The sequence below is a fragment of the Ostrea edulis genome, chromosome 10, assembly GCF_947568905.1.
Source record: "Ostrea edulis chromosome 10, xbOstEdul1.1, whole genome shotgun sequence".
Lineage (NCBI taxonomy): Eukaryota > Metazoa > Mollusca > Bivalvia > Ostreida > Ostreidae > Ostrea > Ostrea edulis.
In genome coordinates this window covers 20,102,348-20,129,617 of record NC_079173.1, presented here as the reverse complement: position 1 = coordinate 20,129,617, position 27,270 = coordinate 20,102,348, and the positions used below count along the sequence as shown (strand labels likewise).

Here is a 27,270-nt window from a genome sequence, read left to right as displayed (position 1 = left end):
AACACCTTTAATCACCTATGTCCAAGCAGTTACCCAAGCGGTTGTAACATTGCTACGATAAATCTTGTCTTTCTTGTTTGGTACCAAAGCTTTCCGTGAATAGAGTTTTAATAGCGAAGGTAATCACACTATTCTGAACACGCAGGCGGTTGAGAAATTATTTCTTTGATTATCAAAATATGAACAATGAAGTAAATTTCATAGAGTACAATTTCTAAATAAACATTATTTAATTGTTTATCACTGGCTTCTATACGGGGTATTCACCTGTATTGATGTCGCTAGATCTATCGAAGCGTGATCAGTCAAGCGTCTCTAATCCCCAAACAGACCAGGAAATTTACGTGGTGACTGCCTCAGGCAGTCAAGGTGTGAATGGCTTATTATTTTGAGAATCACTATTGAATAATTAGGGGTTTATTACGTTTTTGTCGGAATTTTTTCAACGCAATACCGAGTCCCGGCATTTTAGGACAACGTAATAACGAGGTCTATTTTATATAGGTTTGTTAAGAAATGGTTTTGTGCTTTGAAATTCCAACGTAATATGCGGACTAACGTAATAAAGGGGGAACGTAATAACGGGGTTCCACTGTAAAAGGTATTTTTGAGGCCCTTGGAGTAGGATTGAAACCTTTAAAACAAAGATGAAGATAACAAACAGTGATCGATCTCATAATGAACAGTGATCAATCTCATAACTCCTATAAGAAATACAAAATAGAGAGTTGGGCAAACACGGACCCCTGGACATACTAGAGGTGGGATCTGGTGTCTAGGAGGAGGAAGCACCCCCTATGGACCAGTCACACCTGTCGTGAGCCCTGTATCTTGATCAAGCAAACAGAGCAATCTGTAGTCCAAATTAGTGTGTCAAGAACGACCTAACAATCGGTATGAAACATGTCAGACAGCATTAGACCCAGTGATAGATTGTATTGGCAAACTAGATCATTATAACGACCATAGAATTTACGAAATGTTGACTTTAAACAATCATACAATCTTTAAAAATCTTTTTCATGAGAACTGGATGCATATTTACACAGAGCATGAAAACCTTAGTCAAAATTATGAAATTCATGACAGGTATAGGCCCCAGGACATAATTAATTGGGTCATGTAGTGAGAAAGCATTAGATTAAAACAAAACTGTACATAATATTCCTGAATATCTAGCACACAGATTACATATGTAGATTAATAGTTATCAAACCAATAGTTATCATGAGTTGGTAGCCTCTACTAATATTGTGAAATAAAGCGTTCAGGCTCAGGGATGGATAAAGTTTTTATTATATGATACTCAGGTGACTGTTAAGGCCCATGGGCCTCTTGTCTAGACTTTAGGGGATTATAAGTAGTAAATTGAAAAATTTATTTAATCTTAAATATCATGACTGGTTTAGAAATTTCCTGGATATTGTTGTCGCAAAAAGTGCCGAGGGGTAAGTCGGATGTTTGTTGGTTACGGGTTATGGTTCAAGGAGCACAAAACACAAATCAGATATAAGAAATGTGAAATATACCAATGCACCAAATATTGAGTGAGAAAAATAGCTTACTGTGTGGAAAATTCTCCCATCAGCTACAACTGTTCTAAGTCTATCTCCACTTCGCTGTTTTCTGACTGTATATCCAGGGAAGTTTTCGGCCTATGTTGTTTTCACATTGAAAATTATGCTTAGCATGTGTCAAATTCATCTAAAACTGCTCATTGCTACATTTACAGTAAGATCACGAATGTGACTTTGCGCAAGTTTTAAATTCTCCCTTTCAATCAGGACAAAATGTACGTTTTTTTTAATGTAAAGCTTTTAATACTGTAAATTACTAAATATAAGCAAGAAATATATTATTGCATGATTTCACGAGAAGCATCATTCGCTAATTTGAATTACTTGCTTTTATTTTTATAATTACTGAAATACATGTTAAGACTCTTGATCAACAGAGCACTCGCGAATTTATGTTCTCGCGATTTGACGTATATGAGTCATTTTGCGATATTAAGTACTCGTGTAAAATAATCTACAGTAGTCTACTGAAGTATCGATCTATAAGAAATTTCCGGTGTGATTTTGCTTGAAACTGATTAATTTTTACCTTTCACCTTTCAGTTATTTGAACCCAAGCCTCAAACTGACCCCAGCAAAAACCTTCAGATTCTTCGGGAGCACATTAAGCGGGCGTGTTATCACACAGGAATTCTGGGAAAACCTACCGTGTTACTGGTTCACGAGGATTTAGGCGAGGAGTGTCTGCAGGACGTCACCTGTCTGATGAACGAAGGTAAGGAGGATTGAGCGATTCTGTGTTGGTGTACTAGTTGTCTTCTAGACCAGGCTGGCTGTAAATTTTGGATCTAGGGTATACATGTATATCACAAGCTTCAACAACATCTGCCGGGAAGAGACAAGAATACTTGTTGTTGCTGTTAATCTGAGCTTATTGATGTTCCACTTGTTTCATCTGTACCAAGCATTTCTTATAGAAGAATGTGGAAGGGAAAGATTTGAAATCATACCTGGCCTGTCGATTGTCCGTAAACTAGATGTATCAGACAATACATTGAAATTTGTACTTGACAGGCACAAGTCCCGGACTGTACACAGACGAGGAGATCCAGAACATCGTGTCGGCCGTAATGCCTGGAGGCGTGACAACAAAACGTGTGGACAAAATTGAAATTGCTCTAGAACGTTTCCTGAAGAAGATTCGTCAGAATATACACGTGATTGTGTGTATGAACTACAGAGGTATGTTAAAGGAAACTGTAGGGCTGTAGAATAGGAAATCGTAGGGCTGTAGAATAGGAAACCGTAGGGCTGTAGAATGCTCTACCATATTATATCAGAACTGCTGCTAGTCTCTGTATCTTTAAATCTAAACTAAAGACTCATCTGTTTACAATTTATTATAACTAGTCTGTGCAGATGAAATCTAAGTCAAGATTACTATGTAATGCAATCATATCGGACTCCTAATCTTCACCTACTAGTCATTTGTTCTTATACAACTTGTTTTACTTATTTTATTGTTATTTAAATAGCGTTTAGAGCAATATGGATTTTACGCTTTACAAAATAAATTTATTATTATTATCAAAGGAAATCATAGGGCTGTAGAATAGGCAATTTTTAAGCAATTTTCTGACATACATGCCAAATAACGTAGAAGCAGTATTTTTAGTGAGACGCAAATTTAGCAATTTTTCCATAAATTACGGGTACATAATTGTATTTAGTGAAGGCTAATTTTAGTGACTTTATAATTCCAAGAAAGTTAGCTATTACCTCCAATATACATTGATGATATTCAATTTTAGCAACCTCAACACTATCGCTAAGGCCAATTCAACTTAACTGATAGATTATCAGCCCCGCCCGCCCCTAAATAATCGACCCGCCCCAAAATTTTCATTTCCGACTCCAGTATTTACACTTCTTGTTTACATTTCTAGTATAGCAACGTGAAAAGTGAAAAGCTACGTGAAGAAAATAGATAATATGGTTTTCTTAATTTCTTGCGTTCTTACGGGCGTAAATGAAAGGGAGGGATCACTGTTCTTCATATCTTGAAGAAGTCTCGTATGTTTCTGTGTTTGAAATTAAAGCTTAACCTTGAATTCGTCTGTGAAATAAGCATAGATTGATATCCATCTGGCATTAAATGATGCACTTCTGTTGACAAAAACTCGTTTGTCATTAATATTTTTCTCAGAAAATAAAAATTAAAAAATATAATCTTCCCACCCGCCCCATAGTTTTTGGTAACCCTAGATGATAATCTACTAATTAAGTTGAATTGGCGTAACAATGCCAAAATTAAATCCTTGCTAAGAATTCTGCTTATACGGTAATGTATTGTTGTTTGTGTTTTGTAGGTAACAGTTACTGCAGCGACTCCCAAGTATTCCATAACCGACTGATGAGGTACCCAGGACTGCTGAAGAATGCCAGCGCTATAGATACTTACAGACCATGGAACTACCAGGCCTACGTCAGGATTGCCAACGTGTGGCTCAGGGATCAGAAAACCGGGGTAAGTCATGTCGGGATTATTAGTGTGTGGTTCGAACAGGGATCTCATCAGGATTATTAACCTTCAGCTAGCTCAGGGATCCTGTCAGGATTACTAACTTTTAGCCCAGGAATCACACAGGGATCTTGTCAGGATTACTAACCTTTAGCTTGGGGATCTTGTCAGAATAAATAACCTTTAGCTCAGGGATCACACAGGGATCTTGTCAGGATTACTAACCTTTAGCTCAGGGATCTTGTCAGGACAAATAACCTTTAGCTTAGGGATCACACGGGATTACTAACCTTTAGCTTAGGGATCACACAGGGATCTTGTCAGGATTACTAACCTTTAGCTCAGGGATTACAATTGGCAGATTTTAGCAGAGCCGGCAATTGTCGTGTTGTCTGACTGCACGAAGTAGTCTCAGGTCTGTGAATTCACAGTGTCAGAATAAAAAGTGTATAATAAACAATCAAAATATGAAGTTGGGAATAAAAATAAGGATTGGAATGCCCAGTGACGGGTGCTGGATTTTTCTGCAGTGTGGTAAATCATCAAGTTATTTACAATGCCATGTATTCATGCATATATATACGAGAACCATGGAGATATATATATATATAATTAGGTAACTATGAAGATATGTATATATATTTAGACTGATATGGAGATATGTATATATACAGTAAAACTCGAATATAGCGAACACAGATATAGCGAAATTATGGCTATAGCGAAATGAAATCAATTTCCCCACCAAATTCTTTATATATTCTATAATATAAAAATCTGTGTCTATAATGAACACGGATATAGCGAATTTACGGATATAATGAAGTTAATTCCAATTCCCCTTGAATTAAAAATGAACGTAAAAATCATGAACATAAAAATCACCTTATATAACGATTTTTTTTTTTTTTAAACTTGTGATTTTTAACAATTGCTTTCCTTTGCCATAAAGGATTTACACTTGTTACGAAATTTCAGTTTGTATTTTTTCCAAAGAGGATGTTAACACAAAACAATACTTACACATACATATTTTATTGAGAAATTTATTAACAACCCCCCCCCAAAAAAAAACATACAGACTATGATTGACAGATATATTTTAAATAGAAATAGACTGTTTGTATGTATTGCACATAATTTTGTTGTCATTATTCTTTCGACATGTGCTTGTGTGGTTAAATAATCCATCAATATAATCATCATATATAAATCAGTGTGTACATATCTTTTATAAAAATATTTCTTCTCGAAAATATATTGGCTTAATTTCTCTTAGAGACAATGCAGAGTTAACGCAAGTTTATCGATTGCTGCTTTCTTATACAACTGATATACATTTAGAACAAATAATTTTATAACGAATTTGTTATAATTGAATCATGAATTCACTATGAATGTACAGTGTATAGCGAATTTTTATAGAGTGTCTGCAGAAATTTGCTATATCAGAGTTTTACTGTATTTAGATAACTATGGAGAAATATATATATATTTAGATAACTATGGATATATGTATATTTAGATGACTATGGAGATATGTATATTTAGATAACTATGGAGATATGTATATTTAGATAACTATGGAGATATGTATATTTAGATAACTATGAAGATACGTATATTTAGATAACCATTCCTTGGCACCCCACGCGTATGTTAGACCAGATCCTACAGACCAGTCGTGCGATGGCCTACATCCACATGTCTGCTAAGTCCGTGATAGAGAGGCAGTACTGTAACCAGAGAGAACCCCTCAGATTCTTCTCACCGCTGACCTTCATGGAGTTTGTCCATGTCTTCCGAGTCCTCACTGCTTTTATTGTGAAGAGGGAATATGTAAGTACAGATTAGTATGCTGTATTACAAGTTTGTGATGTGAAAAACAAACTGATAATGTACAAACATTGTTTCTGTTCCAACGTAGCAGTTAAAAAATCATACCTTTTAAAAAGAATAGAAAATGATGAGCCCAATGATGAACTGTACATAGTGAAATAAACCTAATAAAGAAGTTGTAACAGATTACATAAAGCTTACGCAGATATAAATTAGATATAAAGTTGAACTTCAGTATCTTGAAAACCAATATCTCGAATACATGGATGTGTCAAAGTGATTCGGAAGTCCCAACCACATTCTTTAAGCATTTTACCCTTGAATCCTTGGATATCTCAAAGTTTTTTCTCAGTCCCATCGAGTTCGAGATAACAAGGTTTGACTGTACATCTCTGTATCTATATAACAGATGAATTCCATAAGTATTAGATTTGGTAATGATAATAGATAATTCTATATTTGATTAACATCTCTCTGATGCAGGAAAACATCAGTAAACACGAACAGACACTAGGGAAGGTGAATGAAGCGTTCGGGAGTATCTCGGAGTTAAAGAGAGAGGTGTCGGAATTGATGCCTAAACACAAGGCCGCCATGGCAGAAATCAAAGAACTTGTGCAGCAAGTGGAGGAACAAAAACAGCAGTATATACAGGTCAGTGCAAAATCAAGTCAGTGCAAAACAGCAGTACATACAGGTCAGTGCAAAAATAAGTCAGGGCAAAAACAGTATATACAGGTCAATGCAAAAATAAGTCAGGGCAAAAACAGTATATAGGTACAGGTCAGGGCAAAAATAAGTTAGGGCAAAAACAGTATATACAGATCAGGGCAAAAACAGAATATACAGGTCAGTGCAAAATCAAGTCAGTGCAAAATATCAGTACATACAAATCAGTGCAAAAATATGTCAGGGCAAAAACAGTATATGCAGGTCAGGGCAAAAACAGTATATGCAGGTCAGGGCAAAAATAAGTCAGGGCAAAAACAGTATATACAGGTCAGTGCCAAAACAGAATATACAGGTCAGTGCAAAATCAAGTCAGTGCAAAATAGCAGTACATACAGATCAGTGCAAAAATAAGTCAGGGCAAAAATAGAATGTACAGGTCAGTGCAACAATAAGTCAGGGCAAAAACAATATATACAGGTCAGTGCAAAAATAAGTCGGGGCAAAAACAATATATACAGGTCAGGGCAAAATCAAGTCAGGGCAAAAACAGAATATACAGGTCACTGCAAAAATCAGTCAGGGCAAAAACAGAATATACAGGACAGGGCCAAATCAAAATATCTGTCAATCTATCTACAGTGATGGGTTGTAGATATTCTGTGTATCAGTAACATGTTGATTTTTATCAGTAACATGTTGATTTTTATCAGTAACATGTTGATTTTACAGGCTTTAGAGAGATGTAAGTCGCAGGAACAGAAGATAGAACACCTACAGGGCCCCCTAGAAGAACTCCGCAGGGAGGCGCAGACCGAGTTTGACAAGGTTAGTAAGTTGTTGAGGTAACGAGGAGTTGACTCAGGATATTTAATACCAAAACCTGAATTGAAATGAAAACTACCAAGTTGAAATGCAAATAGCAGATTTTACCAGAACTGTTATTTAACGATGGTATTTGTATAAGTAACTAGAATAAAATTTTGCAAATGTCAGATGGAATAGTTATTAATGGTAACCTTAAGATAGACTTGAATAAATGCCATTATATTTATTGCACAACAAGTTATTAATGGTGACCTTAAGATAGACTTGAACAAATACCATTATATTTATTACACAACAAGTTATTAATATTGACCTTAAGATAGACTTGAACAAACGCCATTATATTTATTACACAACAAGTTATTAATATTGACCTTAAGATAGACTTGAACAAATACCATTATATTTATTACACAACAAGTTATTAATATTGACCTTAAGATAGACTTGAACAAATACCATTATATTTATTACACAACAAGTTATTAATATTGATCTTAAGATAGACTTGAACAAACGCCATTATATTTATTACACAACAAGTTATTAATATTGACCTTAAGATAGACTTGAACAAATGCCATTATATTTATTACACAACAAGTTATTAATATTGACCTTAAGATAGACTTGAACAAATGCCATTATATTTATTACACAACAAGTTATTAATATTGACCTTAAGATAGACTTGAACAAATGCCATTATATTTATTACACAAGTTATTAATATTGACCTTAAGATAGACTTGAACAAATGCCATTATATTTATTACACAACAAGTTATTAATATTGACCTTAAGATAGACTTGAACAAATACTATTATATCCATTACACAATAATGTTATGTTCCAGTAGTATTTTGCAGTGTCATATACCCTTTCAGTCTTAATAATGTTAGACAATCATGCAGTTATTCCGGTTGAGAATTGTATTGTATTCTGTAAAAAAAAAATTGTTTCTCAAGAATAAACTCCTACACAAAGATGGCTTAAACAATAAATGATGATTCATGAAAAGTATGTTTCATAAGAAAATACGATCTACAATGGTTGGTAAATAATGCTTTAGTTAAATACCCTCACGTAATGTCACATGGAGGAGTAAGCACCCCCTGTCGACCGGTTACTGTTAAATACCCTCACATAATGATAATTGAGGAGTAAGCATCCCCTGTCGACCGGTTACTGTTAAATACCCTCACATAATGATAATGGAGGAGTAAGCATCCCCTGTCGACCGATTACTGTTAAATACCCTCACATAATGATAATGGAGGAGTAAGCACCCCCTGTCGACCGGTTACTGTTAAATACCCTCACATAATGATAATGGAGGAGTAAGCATCCCCTGTCGACCGGTTACTGTTAAATACCCTCACATAATGATAATGGAGGAGTAAGCATCCCCTGTCGACCGGTTACTGTTAAATACCCTCACTATAACTATAATGATGTTGACGACTGTGTTGTATAATTACTCAGCCTATAATGATGTTGATGATCATGTACAATTACTGGGCCTATAATGATGTTGACGACTGTGTTGTATAATTACTCAGCCTATAATGATGTTGATGATCATGTATAATTACTCAGCCTATAATGATGTTGATGATCATGTATAATTACTCAGCCTATAATGATGTTGATGATCATGTACAATTACTGGGCCTATAATGATGTTGACAACTGTGTTGTATAATTACTGGGCCTATAATGATGTTGACGACTGTGTTGTATAATTACTCAGCCTATAATGATGTTGACGACCGTGTAAGTACAATTACTGGGCCTATAATGATGTTGACGACTGTATTGTTTAATTATTCACCTATAACAATATTGCTGTAATTATTCAGCCTATAACACAAAAGAAATCCATTGTTAAGAGACGGCGCGGAGAGATCGAGTACTACACTCTCACTCAGTACAAGGTACAGAATCGCCACGATGTGGTGTGTGACACGCGGCAGTGGCTGCCTTATGCCTAATGTGGTGGCAGTGGTATGTGGTGCCGTATGATAAATTGTCTGCATATTGTACTAATGAGGTGAAGAGATCCATTCGTTATATATACTGATATCGTCATATTTGTTTATATGTGTATAATACGGCCAACACGTTCATTTGTTACTTCACAACTTACAAGCCTGTGGAGTTTTCTGGTGGAGGCAGTGTTCACATGTGTATTGCATTTATTGAATAAAGTGCCATCAAGAACCGAATCAAACCATTCTGGAAATCAGATTTTGTATGTAAAAATTAATGTTAGAGTAATATTTCAATTCATGGCAGATAAATGAAAGTCACTGTTAGTAGTGTAAATTAAATGTGAATGTTTTATCAGCATTACTATGTTGTGTGTTTCTGGGTTCAGGCGGCGTGAATTTAAACCAGTAGTGCTTTTGTTTGTGGTGTCGTTTTTTTGTGTGAGCAACATTATTTGACTCGTGATGGATATTCAAGACACTTAATACATTGTTTTTGTGTTTCTAGATGTATATGAATGAAGTTTTAGAAAGTTCAGACCCTAAAGCTTCACTCCCACTGAGGATCTTAGTGTTACCGGTCCATTCTCCTCTACAATCATTCTGTAACTCCCATCTAAAAATGTTCTCAGTAACGAATCATTTAGTGCAAAATAGCCAGAATCCGACCACATTAAAACATCTCTTTGTATCATTTGTATCTTGACGATAGACCTATGGTTTTTGCTTTTTAAAGATAAATAAGGTCTAGACCTTATTTAGAATATTCCACAGTGAAAAATTCCAGTGTGAATTTTATTTCTTTTCTTTTTATATATATATATTTTTTTTATTATTATTTTTCAACATTCCGTACATAGTTCGTGGTGTATATCTTCATAGTATATACATGTAATATAGAATTACAGAAGTGTTTATTTCTTTTAGAGAGAGAGAAAGGAAGAAAGAGAGAGAGAGAACTATGAAAATATTTGGTTCCATCTGTTCCAAAGGGCATCAAAATTTTCAGTATCACCATTTTTATAAGAAATGAATTTCTGTGTTTCATAGAATAACTTTAAAAATGAAATTGCAGAACGCACACTCAAATTTTTCTCTGTACACCTTTCTGTATAAATATAATACTTTAACCAAAGGATGAGAATATTTTGTATATTGACATAATAATTTATTTTCTAAATTACTTTAGCGCACCACATGCGTATCTGATTTCATTAAGAAAACACAAGTTGTTTTTTTTTTTTGTTTTTTTTTTTTTTATAAATAATCACCATTTCCTTCCACTTCCAAATGTTAATTGAACTTATGAAATATCTTTATTTGTAGAAAATATTTTCTTGATTTTACATTTCAGTATTTCTAAATTACCAAGTAGTAAATTTGAATTATTTCAAGTGAGAGAGTGGCCTATTAAGTAATTTTATACAGGTACCTTTGGGGTTGATGTGTACCTGGAGTAAAAAAGAATTTCTGATAAATGCATTTGATTTCATAAAGAAATTTTTCTGCTTATCATTCATTTTGACTACTAAAGATAACATACAAATGTATTTCATTTTGTGCCAATTTAACTAATTGTCAATTGTTATAAAAACAGTCCTTAACAGAGAGCTTGGAAAGCTGCACTCTACAGCCAATCCTTGTTAATAACTTCATATCTTCCCCTCTGTTTACAGCCAAGCCCTTTCTATCTTCATATCTTCCCCTCTGTTTACAGCCAAGTCCTGTCTATCTTCATATCTTCCCCTCCGTTTACAGCCAAGCCCTGTCTATCTTTATATCTTCCCCTCTGTTTACAGCCAAGTCCTGTCTATCTTCATATCTTCCCCTCTGTTTACAGCCAAGCCCTGTCTATCTTCATATCTTCCCCTCTGTTTACAGCCAAGCCCTTTCTATCTTCATATCTTCCCCTCTGTTTACAGCCATTCCCTGTTTAACTTAATATCTTCCCCTCTGTTTACAGCCATTCCCTGTTTAACTTAGTATCTTCCCCTCAGTTTACAGCCATTCCCTGTTTAACTTAATATCTTCCCCTCCGTTTACAGGTGAATCCTAACTACCATGCCGCGATGACTGCCTTGAAGTACCTCTGTAAAGGTGATATAGAGGAAGTGAAGTCGTACAGGTTACCGCCCGAATTGGTGGAGTTTGTCTTGAACTCCCTCTGTCTGCTGTTTGACGTACCTCAGGAGTGAGTATAAGTGACTCAATCTCAGTCTCAGGAGTGAGTATAGATCACTCAATCTCAGTCTCAGAAGTGTGTATAAGTGATTCCATCTCAGGAGTGAGTATAAGTGACTCAGCCTCAGGAGTGAGTATAGATCACTCAATCTCAGTCTCAGGAGTGTGTATAAGTGACTCGATCTCAGTCACAGGAGTGAGTATAAGTGACTTGATATCATTCTCAGTGAGTATAGATGACTCAATCTCAGAGTTAGGAGGGAGTATAAGTGATTTGATCTCAGTCTCAGGGGTGAGTATAGATCACTCAATCTCCGTCTCAAGAGTGAGTATAGATGACTCAATCTCAGGAGGGAGTATAAGTGACTCGATCTCAGGAGTGAGTATAAGTGACTTGATCTGAGTCTCAGGATTGAGTATAGATGACTCGATCTCAGGAGTGAGTAAAAGCAACTTGATCTCAGGAGTGAGTATAAATGACTCGATCTCAGTTGTTTCGAGGCGAGTCGTGCTAATAGCTGTACTACCTCAATATAGGCAAGTGTTCATCAAAGACTGAGTTTGAACATTCATCTTGTGCATATGATAAATAAGAATATACATTTTGCACAAATGAAAATAGTGTGCATGATTAATGAATTTACTGAATGATATGTTTGAATGATTGTGCACATTTTTAATGCATAAAAATTAAACTTACAGTAGCACAGCTGTTTTATTCCTCCATTTCATAAAAAATATGCAAAACCAAGAAATTAACTCAAAAGCCTGGATTATCACCTAGGTGTCCATACTTTGAAAGTGGATATTTACGCGTGGGGGAAATAATACACTAATTGGGCAGTATGTAATAAGCGCTTAAATTTCCCCCACTCATATAGTTATAAATATTCTATATAATATATTCAGATACTGTGTAATTTTTGTGGAAAAACACGTACTTAACCCCCAGTGTAAATAAACACTTCTATAATACTGTACCTCTCAGGTTTTGTGGCCTTGGAATTTTAGGAATGTTATGGTTTTTTCCTTAACTTCATTTTGTTTTGATTCTTAAAGTAGCAAATTTGGTTTTTGTTTAGGGTTACGAGACTAATCCCCAGTGGCTTAGTTTAATAAAATATACAATGATTTTCTCCGGAAGAACTTGATACCTGAGAATCATTCTCACAATTCTGTTGTAGCTGGGAGAATGCCAAGCTTCTGATGATAAAGGACAACTTCCTGGAGTCCATGATGTTCTATGACAAGGACAATATTCCTGATGACATTTACTTGAAACTCCGTCAGTTTATCAACCATCCAGATTTCCAAGTGGATCGCGTTGCCATGGTGAGTAAAGCTGCCGCAGGAATCTGTATGTGGGTCCATGCTGTTTACGAATATGCTCATATCCACCGCAACATGCAGCCTCGACTTCGAAATCTACTGGAACACGAGGACAAATTTACCCTGGCTCAGGCTAAACTAGGTCAACTTCGTGTGGAGGCAAATCGCATCAAGTCTGCCCTGGAGAGCAAAATCACTGTGCACAGGGCTGCCGTGAAGAGGGCCAAAACTATAGAAAAACACATGCAGGTAGGAATTAACACCAGCATAGACTAATCTCATGGCTGTGAAACTTGTACAAGTTTTAAAAACATAAACAGATTCTGTAAAATCTTTGGAAAATTAATCACTGTTCTTTTTCAACAAGATGATTCATTCGATAAAAATTGTATGTTTAATGAGGGACACCATCTAGACCAGCCATATTAGATTGCATCATAAGCAGCCACGTAGAATCAATAAATTCATGGAGGAATTTTTGTGGAGGGGGGGGGGGGGGGGGAGGGAGCGTGGAGGGGGGATTATTCTGGGTTTGGGGTTATGGTTTCTGTACATTGGGGGGGAAAATGTACAAATTGCGAATTGTGTATTCGTTGGGATTTGAAATTCATGGGATACGGGTATCCACAAAATCTACGGAAATTGAGCCCCCACGAAATCTAATGATTCCACAGTATTCAATAAATGTTATGTTATATAAGACACTAGTAATATATACTTATGTTGCAGAGTATCGAGAAGAAGATTGCACGTTCTGTAAATCTGATGGAACACATGTCCATGCAGCATTATCTGTGGAAGTCAGAACTCCGTAAAGCCAAACACAATGTGCTAACAGCTCCAGGAGACGCCCTCATCACCGCGGCCTGTGTACTCTACCATGGACCCCTATCTGACCGAAACAGGTCAGAGCTGTTGCATGATTGGCTGGATAGGTGTCGTCAAGGGAACTTTAACTACAACCGGCTGACAGAATTTGACGTCAATCCACTCAGCACAAACTTGGAAAGTCTGTACGAAGGGATAAGGGAGAAGGACTCGACCAGCACAGCGTCCAGTGTACGTTCCACTGAGACCGCCACGTCTGGACTTCCCAGCATGCCCGAAATCCGAACTTTCATGTATCTTCCTAGTATTTATGATACAAGCAAGTATTACAAGTCGGAGCTAAAGAAGCAGGGCAGTATGGAATACGAGACCATCCCGGAGGCTGACGATTCTGATGACGACGATGAGGCCAGTCCTCTGATTACTCGTAATGGCTACCTGCTACAGGAGATACTCAGCGACTTTGATGAATTGTCCGGCTGGCGTCTGACCAGTCTCCCCACCGACCTCCACTCAGTACAGAATGCCCTGCTAATGCGAGTCAGTTGTCATAATCGTAAACACTGCTGGCCACTTTTAATCGACCCTGACAACCAAGCAGAAATCTGGGTCACTGCACTACAGACCAGTAGAAATGTTTTTTCGGAACGCGATGTTAGAGACCACGCCCCTGAATATGATGACATGCCATTAGAGGTTAGTCCATCAAAGGACACTGCATTAGAGCCACCTCCCAGCCGAGGCACGGCGCTGACCTATTCCTCCGAGTTCACGTTGAATGACGACTACAGGACGGACACTACTGGATTTGTAACCGCAACATCAACTTATACCACAGCCACCAAAAGGTAAGTGGATATGAAGAAATTATATAATCAACTTATACCACAGCCACCAAAAGGTAAGTGGATATGTAGAAATGATATGATTAACTTATACCACAGCCACCAAAAGGTAAGTGGATATGTAGAAATGATATATCAACTTATACCACAGCCACCAAAAGGTAAGTGGATATGTAGAAATGATATAATTAATTCAGCTTTAAATTTTGAAATGACTGGGTATTTATTGAAAATTCCAGCAGTTTTACAGTAAATACTGAATTTGATTATACACTGATGGCAAGAGAATGGAATTATTCAAATTTAGTGACAGAATTAAGACAGAAAAGTTCGGATATTAATTGACCAGTAAAAGTATAAATTGTTTTTCTTCGTCCAATCTTAGTGTAACTGGACGACAGTCGCACAACACCTTTAACAGTGAGGAGCTTCGACCTTTAACCTCTGTGACTGCCAGCTGGGAGACTCTTAGTCATCTTCTCGTGGAGCAGGCCATAGAACGCCCAGAAAATAATCTGTGGATCATGGAAGCTGATGATCCTAATCTAGATAGCCGGATTATCACTGCTGTTGTACATGGTAATTGTGCTGCAATAAATGCTATTCATAGTCTTAGTTTGAAATGGATATGTTAAAGAGGTCATTTTAGTGGAAAACATTTCTCACCCAAAATCATCTTACTCCTTTCTGATATTATAAAAAAGATAAATGAACAATATTTATCGACTTTGCATGTGCGTCAAAATTTACATTAGGAGCCAACTTACATTTTATATAGCAGATTGAATTTTTGTCCAGGAAGCAAAAATTCAGGGGATGGAATTTGAAGATTATAATTGTTTTAAATTTGGAAATAAATGCATAAAATTGTTATTATAGAAAATGTCTTCTTTGAGTCAATTGGATTCATTTTACATGTAATTCTTTAAAATATTTTAAACAAAGCAACATATACTATCCCCTTAAAGTGTTATTTCTTTTTGTTGGGGTAAGCAGAATAGAACAAAGTTATTGCGAATTCTTGCTTACAGTGAAGAAATATGCTTTCCCCCTGTAGAAGACGAAATGAAATTCTGATAATACTGGTCAATGAAGGCCTGATCCCTGTACTGCAGTGTTTTATAATATGCCAGTAGTTTATGTACATGATACAATGTTTGGTGAAATGGACTTGTATGGCTATTCTCACCTGATCCTCACCTGCTGCCTGTGTTTTAGGGGTGACTGTTAACTGTGCCCCATTTTGCCTGTGTTTTGGGGGTGGGGGTGACTGTTGGTAACCCATTTTGCCTGTGTTTTAGGGGTGACTGTTGATGACCCATTTTGCCTGTGTTTTAGGGGTGACTGTGTTGGTGACACACCTAGAACGGAAGCCACTGGACCCAGTGTACAGAGGCCTGCTGTTGAAGCAGTTCTTTGTGGACAAGGAAGGACACAGAGTGGTCAAAGTGGGTCAACGGGAATTCAGATACCACCCGGAATTTGCTCTGTATCTCAGTACATCAGTGCCTTTGTTTCTCAAAGGTAAGAATTCAGATACCTTCCAGAATTTGCTCTGTATCTCAGTAAGGTAAGAATTCAGATACCTTCCAGAATTTGCTCTGTTTCTCAGTAAGGTTAAGAAATACTTTTAAGTTGTACTTTTCTTGTGTCCTCAGAGATGATTTTGTTGTTGTTGAATCATGTCCCATTTGAAAAATTTTCACTTAATATATAGGGACATCACCAGATAGTGTCTTTTAGTTCCATTGAAGCTTGTTTTTCCCCACTGTACTATTTCATACTTGATTTAATCACCATCATCATTTCAGCATCAGTAATTGTTACTGACTATGATATATATATTATATCAAATAGTTATAAATATATGCATATGGGAAATTTATGCACTTATCAATTGACCGCATAATTAGTGTAAATTTCCCCCATGCGTAAATAACCACTTTTACAATAAATTCTTTAAGGTACAAGACTTAAACAATATTCAATGATTTGCAAAAGTTATGTCTCATAAATAAATATTTAATTGAATACTCTCAAAAATAAGGTCTCAATAAATAAAAAAGATCTACGGTAATAAACTTAAGGTAAATTTGTTAGAAAAAACGAATATTATGATAGGAACAATTAACCTTCGTGAGAACATTCCCTGATAGTTGTTGATATATTGATTCCTCTTGGGTGATAAAAGCTCGGAGACTAGATTACATGTGGAACATCTTTATATCCAAGTGATTTGATTGAGTAATCAACATGATGTAAATTTTTGCCCTGCATTGGCAGACTTTTTTTGTGTTTTTTTTTTTTATATCCAGAAATCGTAATTTTTTACAGGAGATGGCATACACAGTATACCCCTACACAGAATGTGCATCATTAACATGAGCCTGAGTGACGAGGCCATCATTAACCACCTCCTGATCGAGACAATGAAAGTGGAAAGGAAAGAGTTCGAGGGACAAAAACGCTCCAACGAGAACGACATCATCCTTCACAGACAGCGTCTGGCCAAGGAGCATGTAAGTCTACCCCCGCCAGAGTGCAAGACATCTCTTAGGAATAAATCCCACCTAACTCTGTAGGCCCTGTATTTTCAGTCGTGGGGGAGGGGGATTAATCTTGTTAGGGTAGCTTTCGTTCCATTCCTGTTTGCTTTTACATCTACATCATGTATAAGTTATATCATTGTAACCAATTATAGCTCTCACTATACTTAGTATTTTGTTGTTGTTTGGTATGAGAGATGACATAATCTATTAAAGATAATGCATGTTCACTTTTGTAAAGTTCTTGCAGAAAATAAAATTCATATCAAAGAAGTAATGCATGCTAGGAAAATTTCACCCCCTTCCCCTCCCCCCATTTTATTTCATATCCTCTTAATTTTTGTCCCCAACCTTTCTTGGCAAATGTAAAACTGAGCTGATATAGCAAAAATTGTAAACATCTGAAGAAGCAAGACATTTGTAGCTCTGGGTGAAGTTAGAACGGACTTGTTTTTAGTGTTGACTGGGTGAACACATATTCCATTATGTCTATGCTTTTCAAAAGTAAATGAACCACCTTTAAATTGGTACTGCTTTTTCTAGGACATGATTCGTGAGAAGACCTTAAACTTAGAGGGCCCACTTCTGGAAGATCAAACAATGCTGAAATCCCTCCTGGAGTGCCAGGCCGAGGTGGAAAAGAACCGCCAGATCCTGGAGGAGACCCGCTTCATGGGGGACCACCTGGAAGAGAAATTCGCCCACTACATGCCAATGATAATGCAGTCCGCTGTTCTGTATAACATGATCCGGCGAATGTGCTCCCTCAATTCTAATTACTATCTACCATTCCACAAGTTTATCCAGATGTACACCGGAATCATTAGAACCAGGAACCGAGGAAAAGGCAGTAGTGGTAAGGAAGGAACTGTCATGGCTGATATTCATATTTTGATGAACTCAACATACTTATATTTTCACATTGCTTTTATTGTCCCCATGCAGTGAAGTTGGGGTGTGTTGTTAAGTTAGGGGTATGTTGTGTGTGTTGTGAAGTTGGGTGTGTTATTGTGTGTGTGTTGTGAAGTTGGGGGTGTGTTATTGTGTGTGTGTTGTGAAGTTGGGGGTGTATTATTGTGTGTGCATTGTGAAGTTGGGGGTGTATTATTGTGTGTGTGTTGTGAAGTTGGGGGTGTATTATTGTGTGTGTGTTGTGAAGTTGGGGGTGTATTATTGTGTGTGTGTTGTAAAGTTGGGGGTGTATTGTTGTGTGTGTTGACTACATGTAGCCCCCCCCCCCCTCCCCCTGTTTATAATTAGACATCTTTGTGTCATCGGATCTTAAAATAGCTTTCTCTGCAGTAGGTGCCCCCCAGGCCAGAGCCCAGGAGTTAATGGATGCCACGTCTAATGCCATCTTTAAATACATCTCCATGATGATGTTTGAACAGCACTTCACATTGCTGCAGCTCCTGGTGTCCATGGAGAGAATGAGAATGAGTCGAAAAGCTTCCACCAAGGAGCTCAGTCTCTTCATCAATGGCTTCGATAAACAGGGACTGGACGAACTAACCTTACTGGAATGTAAACCAGCTGGGATGACCAATCAGGTATTCTTTATGACCATTTGGTGTTGATTGACCAATAAGGTATTCTTTATGACCATTCAGTATCGATTGACCAATCAGGTATTCTTTATGACCATTTAGTATTGATTGACCAATCAGGTATTTTTTATGACTATTTAGTATTGATTGACCAATCAGGTATTTTTTATGACTATTCAGTATCGATTGACCAATCAGGTATTCTTTATGACCATTTAGTATTGATTGACCAATCAGGTATTCTTTATGACCATTTAGTATTGATTGACCAATCAGGTATTTTTTATGACTATTTAGTATTGATTGACCAATCAGGTATTTTTTATGACTATTCAGTATCGATTGACCAATCAGGTATTCTTTATGACCATTTAGTATTGATTGACCAATCAGGTATTCTTTATGACCATTTAGTATTGATTGACCAATCAGGTATTCTTTATGACTATTCAGTATCGATTGACCAATCAGGTATTCTTTATGACCATTTAGTATTGATTGACATTTTAAAATGTAAGAAATGTGATATAGAATGAAGCAGTGTTGTTGTAATAAGCAATTAAATGCTGAACATTTTAAAAAAAATCATGAGCATTGCCAGAAATTTTCCAAAAATGCCCCCCCCCCCCCCCCCCCCCCCCCCCCCCCCCCCAGCATTACATGTACCAAGCACCTGTTGTCATGTTGCAGGCATGGATTGACTGTCTAGTGGTAGAACAGCTGCACCACCCATTTAATGGTCTGCGACGGTCGCTGATCCAGAACTGGCGGCAGTGGGAGGAATACTTCAGCCACCCCATCACTCTCGTGAACCCAGTCCCCGGGAGCACTCTTCAGGAACTCTCAATCTTCCAGAAGTGTATACTGTGGAAAATCTGCAGGCCTGATAGAGTAAGGGTTGCTGAATGTACAGGACGAACTTATAGACTGTTGTAATTAGTGTCAAGAATTCCTCGATAAGGGTAATCCTAGACATGAACAAATGAACTATAAGATATATCAGCAGGAGTAAGGCCTAATCCTACTTCCTAAATGATTGAATATTGTTTAACAGGCTGTCCCATATAAAACGAGTATAGAGGAATCTCTTTCGACTATAAATTAAAAAGCCTTGTGACAGTGGTCATATTATTGTTCTTTATTTTGGCAGTTGTACGAGCTAGCCAGCATGATGACGTTGTACGAGCTAGGAAACGTACGCCTGGTGGCTGACCACTACAACATACGAGAGGTGTACAACTTTACAGAGAAGACCACACCAGTCGTGTTTATCTCCCCGAACCAAGTCACCGATATCGAGTCTTGTGACGGCACAAACGGTGAGCAATTTAGATTCAGAGGCTCGACATTATGTTGGTGGGTGAACAGACTCGCGCATCTGATAATCTAAACTACAGGAATGACATAATTGGATTGCCAATAATTCTAATGCTTTAATTTTAATTGTGACCAACACCCCACCCTGCTACAACTTTGTGATGGGGCTGTTATCAAATAGTAAAATTATACACATTCTTTGTATGTTGATGGACCTCTTAATTAAGAGGTCCATCAACATACAAAGAATGTGTATAATTTTCCTATTTCTATGTAGGTTCATGGATCTGTGGAAATCCTAGCAGTCGATGAAAACTGGTGTTTTAAAGTAATTTTCTATCATACAATACACCTACAGTTGGGCAGAAATTAATCTATCAGTTGTACAATAAAAGTTATAAACAGTTATACAATTAAGGTGGTTCATTACACCCAGAAATAGTTTCTCAAATCAGTACGAATTGATTTAATTATAAAAGATATGATATGATATACAATAAGTATATATGCCAAAAAGGCAAAAAATATACAAATTTGGATAAAAACATGATTTTCTAAAAAATATTTCAACACATATGAATAAAAGACTCTGTGGGATTTGAACTCGAGATCTGCGGTTCACCAGCCCACTGCTTTAACCACTGAGCTACGATGATAGACAAACAAATCGATCGATACAAATAATTTCACAAAACATTTAAATCGCCATCTTGTGACATAGTGTCATACAGAGTATAAGCTTTAGTGTTGTGAGCTACCTTAAAGTCACATTCTGTGAGTTGCATTACAAAATAATTTAAGTCACAGTCAGTCGTACCATTAAGATTATACAGCAGAATCAGAAGTAACCTACTTTCTTACTATATCAACTTTGAAAATCCTAATTCATTAATGGAAGAATTAGAGTTTTAGGGCTAGAAGTGGATATTTTTAAACCAAGTTCTTTAACAAGTCTTCCCTGCAAATTGTCTATAGTTTATAAAGGGAATTGGAAAGTTATGAATATTAAAAAAAAAATTCTTTGTCATGTTTATTGTTGATTTCACAGGTTACCCATACATTAGTCCGTCTCATGAAGTCAAAAGATTAGCAAAAGAGGTGGGAATGGAAGGAAGGGTCAAGGTAATGAACTTTGGTGTCAAAGGTCAGATAGGAGAGGTGACCCAGGCTATTGAGGACTGTATACAGAATGGTTACTGGCTATTGCTTCAGAACTATCATTTGTCAGAGGAACCTCACCCACAATTCTTCACACTGCTGAAAGTAAGTTTAGAATTTAGAATTATTTTAGAATTAGTTTAATAATAATAATAATAGTTTAGTTAGAATAAGTTTAGAATTACTCCAGTGCTCCCTGTATAATGCCTTTCTCTCAATGACATGATTATTGTTTTAACTGTTTTTGCACACCGCCTCAATGACATGATTATTGTTTTAACTGTTTTTGCACACTGCCTCAGTGACATGATTGATGTTTTAACTGTTTCTGCACACTGCAGGATATTGTGTACAGTAAGTGGATCGAACATGAACGTCTACGACAGCACACGGAGGTCGCTGACGAGGGAGCCAGTCTAGTCACTCATTCCAAACCTCCCGATGACCCGATGCTTCATCTCCGAATTCACAACACATTCCGACTCTGGATAACGACCCAAGCCAACTCCAAAAGACTCATACCAGGTTAGTTTGTGATATCCTCTATCATTTATTCATACAATTTAATGTGGCCATGCTTTACACAGAATTAACAATATGTTTCGTGTGGACATGCAATCTTTCTTCTTCGTTGGCAGGTGTTTTGGTACAACATGGGATAAAAGTTACGTGTGAGAAGACAGGAAACTTTAAGTCCACCCTTCAGAAATCGTATCGCTCAGTGGCCTTCCTCCTAAACAATTGTAAACTACCCAATGATGAGGTAGGTAACCCAGTATGGTGAATTCTAAATTTGCGTTAGTTTATTACACAGTATTGATTAACATGTACATTACTGCCTTAAACTGCCTACTTGTTGCTATGAATGCAATTGTTGGTATATACAGTAAAACACAGTTACAGTGAACTTGTTTATAATGAAGTCGCACTTACAGCGAAGTGATTTTCATTCTTTTTAGTATAAAACATACCAGAAACTTATAGGATATGTAAAGAATTACGTTTACAACAAATCAAAATTGTTTGTCCCCAGGACTTCGCTATAAGCATGTTTTCCTGTACATATGTAATAATTTAGATAACATGGCTGACAGAAAGCATTTCAACCATTGCTAGGGATTTTACCATCAACCCTTTTCCCTTTTCAGGTTGTCAGTAAAGCATCACGAATCACTTTTCAGGTTGTCAGTAAAGCGTCACTTTTCCCTTTTCAGGTTGTCAGTAAAGCATCACATATCACTTTTCAGGTTGTCAGTAAAGCATCACATATCACTTTTCAGGTTGTCAGTAAAGCGTCACTTTTCAGGTTGTCGGTAAAGCGTCACTTTTCCCTTTTCAGGTTGTCAGTAAAGCATCACGAATCATGCCCCTGGCCTTGCTTCACTCTCTTCTGCAGCAGCAGAGTTTTTATGGCAGGAACGCGTTTGTGCAGGACAATGACTGGACTCTGACTGACCTGGCTCTAGCCGTAGATGCCTTCAAGAAGGTGATGACAAAATGCCCCTGTGGCCCAGGGGTGTCCAACCTGGTGTCTCAAGTGTATTCTAACCACTGCACCGACCTTACCGATGCTCGAGTGGTAGAAGCTCACGCCAAGCTGCTGTCACAGTACGCTGCTGATCCCGCTAATCATGTAAGTTCTACAGAGCTGTCAAGTCCTATCTCTGCCTTATAGTAAATAGATTTCCTGTAAACCAACTTTTATTTGCTACGACTTTGTAATGCAGTGATAATGTAAAAACTTACAAAGTGTATTTAAATGGTGTTCAGATCGATGTTATTTTGAGGAATCGGTCCCATGGGAAGAAATCTAGTTCAGTGTTCTGCAGGTGAACTAGTTACTTCTGTAATTTCAGAAATTACCAGCCACAGACTCCCCCGTCATCACTCTGCTGTCAGAGCTTCTGAAGTCTGCGGATGAAAATTTTAATCTGAAGAAAGCTGTAGAAGCCATGGGAGAAGTGTCTGCTAAAACATATGGATTGTCTGATGCAGCCGACGCCAACATCATAGCACGTTACAGCAGGTATTTAGTCCGATATCAACAATATAGTAGGTTACAGCAGGTATATAGTCTGATATCAGTAACATCATAGCACGATACAGTAGGTATTTAGACTGATATCAGTAACATCATAGCACGATACAGTAGGTATATAGTCTGATATCAGTAACATCATAGCACGATACAGTAGGTATTTAGACTGATATCAGTAACATCATAGCACGATATAGCAGGTATTTAGTCTGATATCAGTAACATCATGGCACAATACAGCAGATATTTAGTCTGATATCAGTAACATCATGGCACAATACAGCAGGTATTTAGTCTGATATCAACAATATAGCACGATATAGCAGGTATTTAGTCTGATATCGGTAACATCATAGCACAATACAGTAGGTATTTAGTCTGATATCAGTAACATCATAGCACGATATAGCAGGTATATAGTCTGATATCAGTAACATCATAGCACGATACAGTAGGTATTTAGTGTGATATTAATAATAATATAGCATAATACAGCAGTTATTTAGTCTGATATCGGTAACATCATAGCATGATACAGCAGGTATTTAGTCTGATATCAACAATATAGCACGATATAGCAGGTATTTAGTCTGATATCAACAATATAGCACGATATAGCAGGTATTTAGTCTGATATCAGTAACATCATAGTACGATACAGTAGGTATTTAGTCTGATATCAGTAACATCATAGCACGATATAGCAGGTATTTAGTCTGATATCAGTAACATCATAGCACGATATAGCAGGTATTTAGTCTGATATCAGTAACATCATAGCACGATACAGTAGGTATTTAGTCTGATATCAGTAACATCATGGCACGATATAGCAGGTATTTAGTCTGATATTAATAATAATATAGCATAATACAGCAGTTATTTAGTCTGATATCGGTAACATCATAGCATGATACAGCAGGTATTTAGTCTGATATCAACAATATAGCACGATACAGCAGGCATGTATAGTCAAAATCAGAGTGCCAAGAACGGCCTAACAATCAGTATGAAACACTCAGACAGCATTTGACCCAATGATAGGTTGTATTGACAAACTTAATCGTTATGATAATGTGATTTATCTTACAGCTCTTCTTTTGGATAATTACAGCCTCTCCAGTATATCCTTGGTTTATAACATAATATGGTGCATCTGCAGCTTCTTTTGATGTTTATTGTATATATCAGATACCTGTACATCATAACTTTATCACATTGCTAAACAACTCCATTCCAGGGCCATGTCCAAAGATATAGTGCAAGTCATCGGTGCTCCGGAACTTTTGATGAAAGTAACCACGACAACAGCTGGTCTGACCTTGACTGCAGACTCTGTCTTCCCCGCTGTGTCTGCTGCTGTGCAGAAGTTAACAAAACTTCCAGACACTCACAAGAACCACGTCAGCCCAGTGGATACCTTTATCCACTCGGAGGTGGAAGGTTACAAGACGTTGGTGGAGAAGGTCCAGTCTGACCTTGCTGTGGTACAGAGGAGCAGTAAAGGTGAAGCTGTGACCGCGCAGACCTTACGGGGCGTCACACAGGGACTGAACGCGGACCAGGTCCCGGAGGCCTGGCTCTCCTCCACCTTCCCATCATGCATTTCTTTGACACAGTGGATAAAAGAAATTCCTAATCGCCTTCAGACTATCTCTGTCTACGTTTCGGAGCGACCTGGTGTATACAACGTGGCCAGTTTTCTCCGTCCTGATCGCTTCTTTGAGGCAGTGAAACACCAGTATGCACGGAAACATTTCAAGGATGTCAATTCTATTCAGCTGGAAATCCAGGTGAAGTAGAATATCAGTGTTCTCTAAGCAGTGTTGTGGGGATTATTCCCTAATTTGGCAATGCTTGTATTCAGATTGAGAATAAATTTCATATACCAGTATGAACTTCACCAATATGCAATATTTTTTATCATATACAGTAGATTTCTTATTTTACGCGAGTATCTGATATCGCGAAATGCCTCGTTGACGGATATCGCGAAATGCCTCGTTGACATCAAATCACATGAACATGAATTAACAAGTGTTCTATTGATTAAGAGTTTTAACATGTATTTTAGCAATATAAAAATAAAAGCGAGTACTTTTATTTCGCGTGTTGTGCTTCTCTCAGAATTAAACGATAATAAATTCCTCGTGTATAGTTAGGAATCTACTGTACAGTACAAACATGAAATGTACAATAGGACATCATTAAACACTGTATATTTAATGTAATGACTTGCCTACCTTTTGACAGGTGATGCCAGCAGGGTTATTTGTACATTTAATGTAATGACTTGCCTACCTTTAGACCGGTGATGCCAGCAGGGTTATTTTATTTGTACATTTAATGTAATGAGTTGCCTACCTTTTGACAGGTGATGCCAGCAGGGTTATGTGTACATTTAATGTAATGAGTTGCCTACCTTTTGACAGGTGATGCCAGCAGGGTTATGTGTACATTTAATTTAATGATTTGCCTACCTTTTGACAGGTGATGCCAGCAGGGGTTATGTGTACATTTGATTTAATGATTTGCTTGCCTTTTGACAGGTGATGCCAGCAGGGTTATTTCCATCCACTCCACCCAAGGATGGTGTATTTATTTCCGGTTTGAGGCTATACAACGCCCTTTGGGACACCATCCGTGGCATGTTAATGTCCGGTGCATCGGATAAACAAAGTCGCCAGGACATGCCCGTCATTTGGCTTAAACCCTATGATGTCAATTCTCCGTCCAAAGTTCCAGTCAAACACCAGCAGTACTCCTGTCCCCTGTACTGCTCCGCCGATCAACGCTGCCACAGCTATGTTGCCATGGTAACGGAACTCTCACTCCCTACACTTCTTGATCCGTCCGTCTGGCACCAAAATCGTGTTTTCTTGGCAACCATTATTTAATATGTGACTGAGATTTTCGATGAATTTTGAGTGCAACATTAAAACTATGGAATTTTTTTTTTTAGTTTGTATCAAAATACAACTGCATTATTTTATTTATTTCATGTTTGTATTGTATTTACATGTATTATATATGATACGAGTTTAAAACATACGAGTATGAATGTAATATATTGATGTGATAAATTGACTTGGAATAATACCGACAACAGAGTATATTAAAGCTGCACACACAAGTTGACTAGTACAGAGTAATGGTGCATTTGATGTACACAACACACAGACTGTGATATTTTCTGCCTTCAACAGATTTCTGTTAACAGAACAGTATATTAAACGTTGCCTTCAGATGTGTATATGGTACATGGATTGTCGGTTTATAAACTTATACATGCCTTTTGTGACCTGTATTGTTGTGAATATGATGTGCCAACTTGCTTTTTAAAAAAAACATCACTGCTGAACATTTTTTGTTACATTTGTACAATGTATGCGACTAGAATTTTTTCCCCTAATATTTTACAATTTGTATGACAACACTGCTGAAAAGATGGGTTTCTGTTTTCGTTCTATGCTGTACACTTTATATGATAGATTGATTTTATTTATGATACTGCTGAAATTGGAATGTTTGAACATACATGTACAATGTCTTTAGTCTCACTGCAAGATAAGTGGGATATTTGTTATAATAAAGTGTTATAAAATAAACAATTTTGTTTTCTTAAAGTTTATATATTATCCCTCAGTCTCCACTGAATAGTATATACTATTTCATGGATTCAATGTTGTATTGTCTCTTAATGAAGATTTAATGAAAGGTGAAAATATTACATTTTTCTCTAGTTCTTCTACATTGTACAAACATTCTGGAGTAATTTTGATGCAGATTCTTCAAATGACAGTCTCCTTAATGTATTACAGTAACATGTTAAGGAAAGGTGAAGATAACGGTGATCAATCTTGCAACTCCTTTATGGAATACAAAATAGTGTTGGGCAAACAAGGACCCCAAGGTATATATACCAGAGGCAAGATTAGGTACCTGGGTGGAATAAGCATCCCGTCGACAGGTCACATCCACCATGAGCCATAGCTATATCTTGGTCAGGTAAATTGAGGAATCCGTGGTAAAAATCAGTGTGCCAAGATCGGCCCAACAATAGAATTGAAACATAACAGCATTTGACCAAAAGATCGGTTGTATTGGCAAACTTG

General features: G+C 37.1%; 1 protein-coding gene across 1 annotated transcript in view; it reads left to right on the top strand.

Moving 5' to 3' along the window:
* Positions 1 to 26,763, top strand: part of LOC125665464 (dynein heavy chain domain-containing protein 1-like) — a 103,069-nt gene extending 76,306 nt beyond the window's left edge. Inside the window, exons 73-96 of the mRNA XM_056152183.1 lie at positions 2,121 to 2,292; positions 2,592 to 2,759; positions 3,887 to 4,044; positions 5,668 to 5,877; positions 6,361 to 6,531; positions 7,279 to 7,374; positions 9,238 to 9,312; positions 11,412 to 11,557; positions 12,732 to 13,125; positions 13,606 to 14,552; positions 14,935 to 15,128; positions 15,888 to 16,073; positions 16,884 to 17,068; positions 17,639 to 17,951; positions 18,398 to 18,645; positions 19,333 to 19,533; positions 19,793 to 19,961; positions 21,008 to 21,222; positions 21,459 to 21,642; positions 21,756 to 21,880; positions 22,457 to 22,750; positions 22,974 to 23,143; positions 24,396 to 24,948; positions 25,705 to 26,763. Coding sequence (XP_056008158.1) covers positions 2,121 to 2,292; positions 2,592 to 2,759; positions 3,887 to 4,044; positions 5,668 to 5,877; positions 6,361 to 6,531; positions 7,279 to 7,374; positions 9,238 to 9,312; positions 11,412 to 11,557; positions 12,732 to 13,125; positions 13,606 to 14,552; positions 14,935 to 15,128; positions 15,888 to 16,073; positions 16,884 to 17,068; positions 17,639 to 17,951; positions 18,398 to 18,645; positions 19,333 to 19,533; positions 19,793 to 19,961; positions 21,008 to 21,222; positions 21,459 to 21,642; positions 21,756 to 21,880; positions 22,457 to 22,750; positions 22,974 to 23,143; positions 24,396 to 24,948; positions 25,705 to 26,052 — 5,922 coding nt within the window. The 3' untranslated portion in view covers positions 26,053 to 26,763. The remainder of the gene's footprint in view (positions 1 to 2,120; positions 2,293 to 2,591; positions 2,760 to 3,886; positions 4,045 to 5,667; positions 5,878 to 6,360; positions 6,532 to 7,278; positions 7,375 to 9,237; positions 9,313 to 11,411; positions 11,558 to 12,731; positions 13,126 to 13,605; positions 14,553 to 14,934; positions 15,129 to 15,887; positions 16,074 to 16,883; positions 17,069 to 17,638; positions 17,952 to 18,397; positions 18,646 to 19,332; positions 19,534 to 19,792; positions 19,962 to 21,007; positions 21,223 to 21,458; positions 21,643 to 21,755; positions 21,881 to 22,456; positions 22,751 to 22,973; positions 23,144 to 24,395; positions 24,949 to 25,704) is intronic.
* Positions 26,764 to 27,270: the final 507 nt, after the last annotated feature.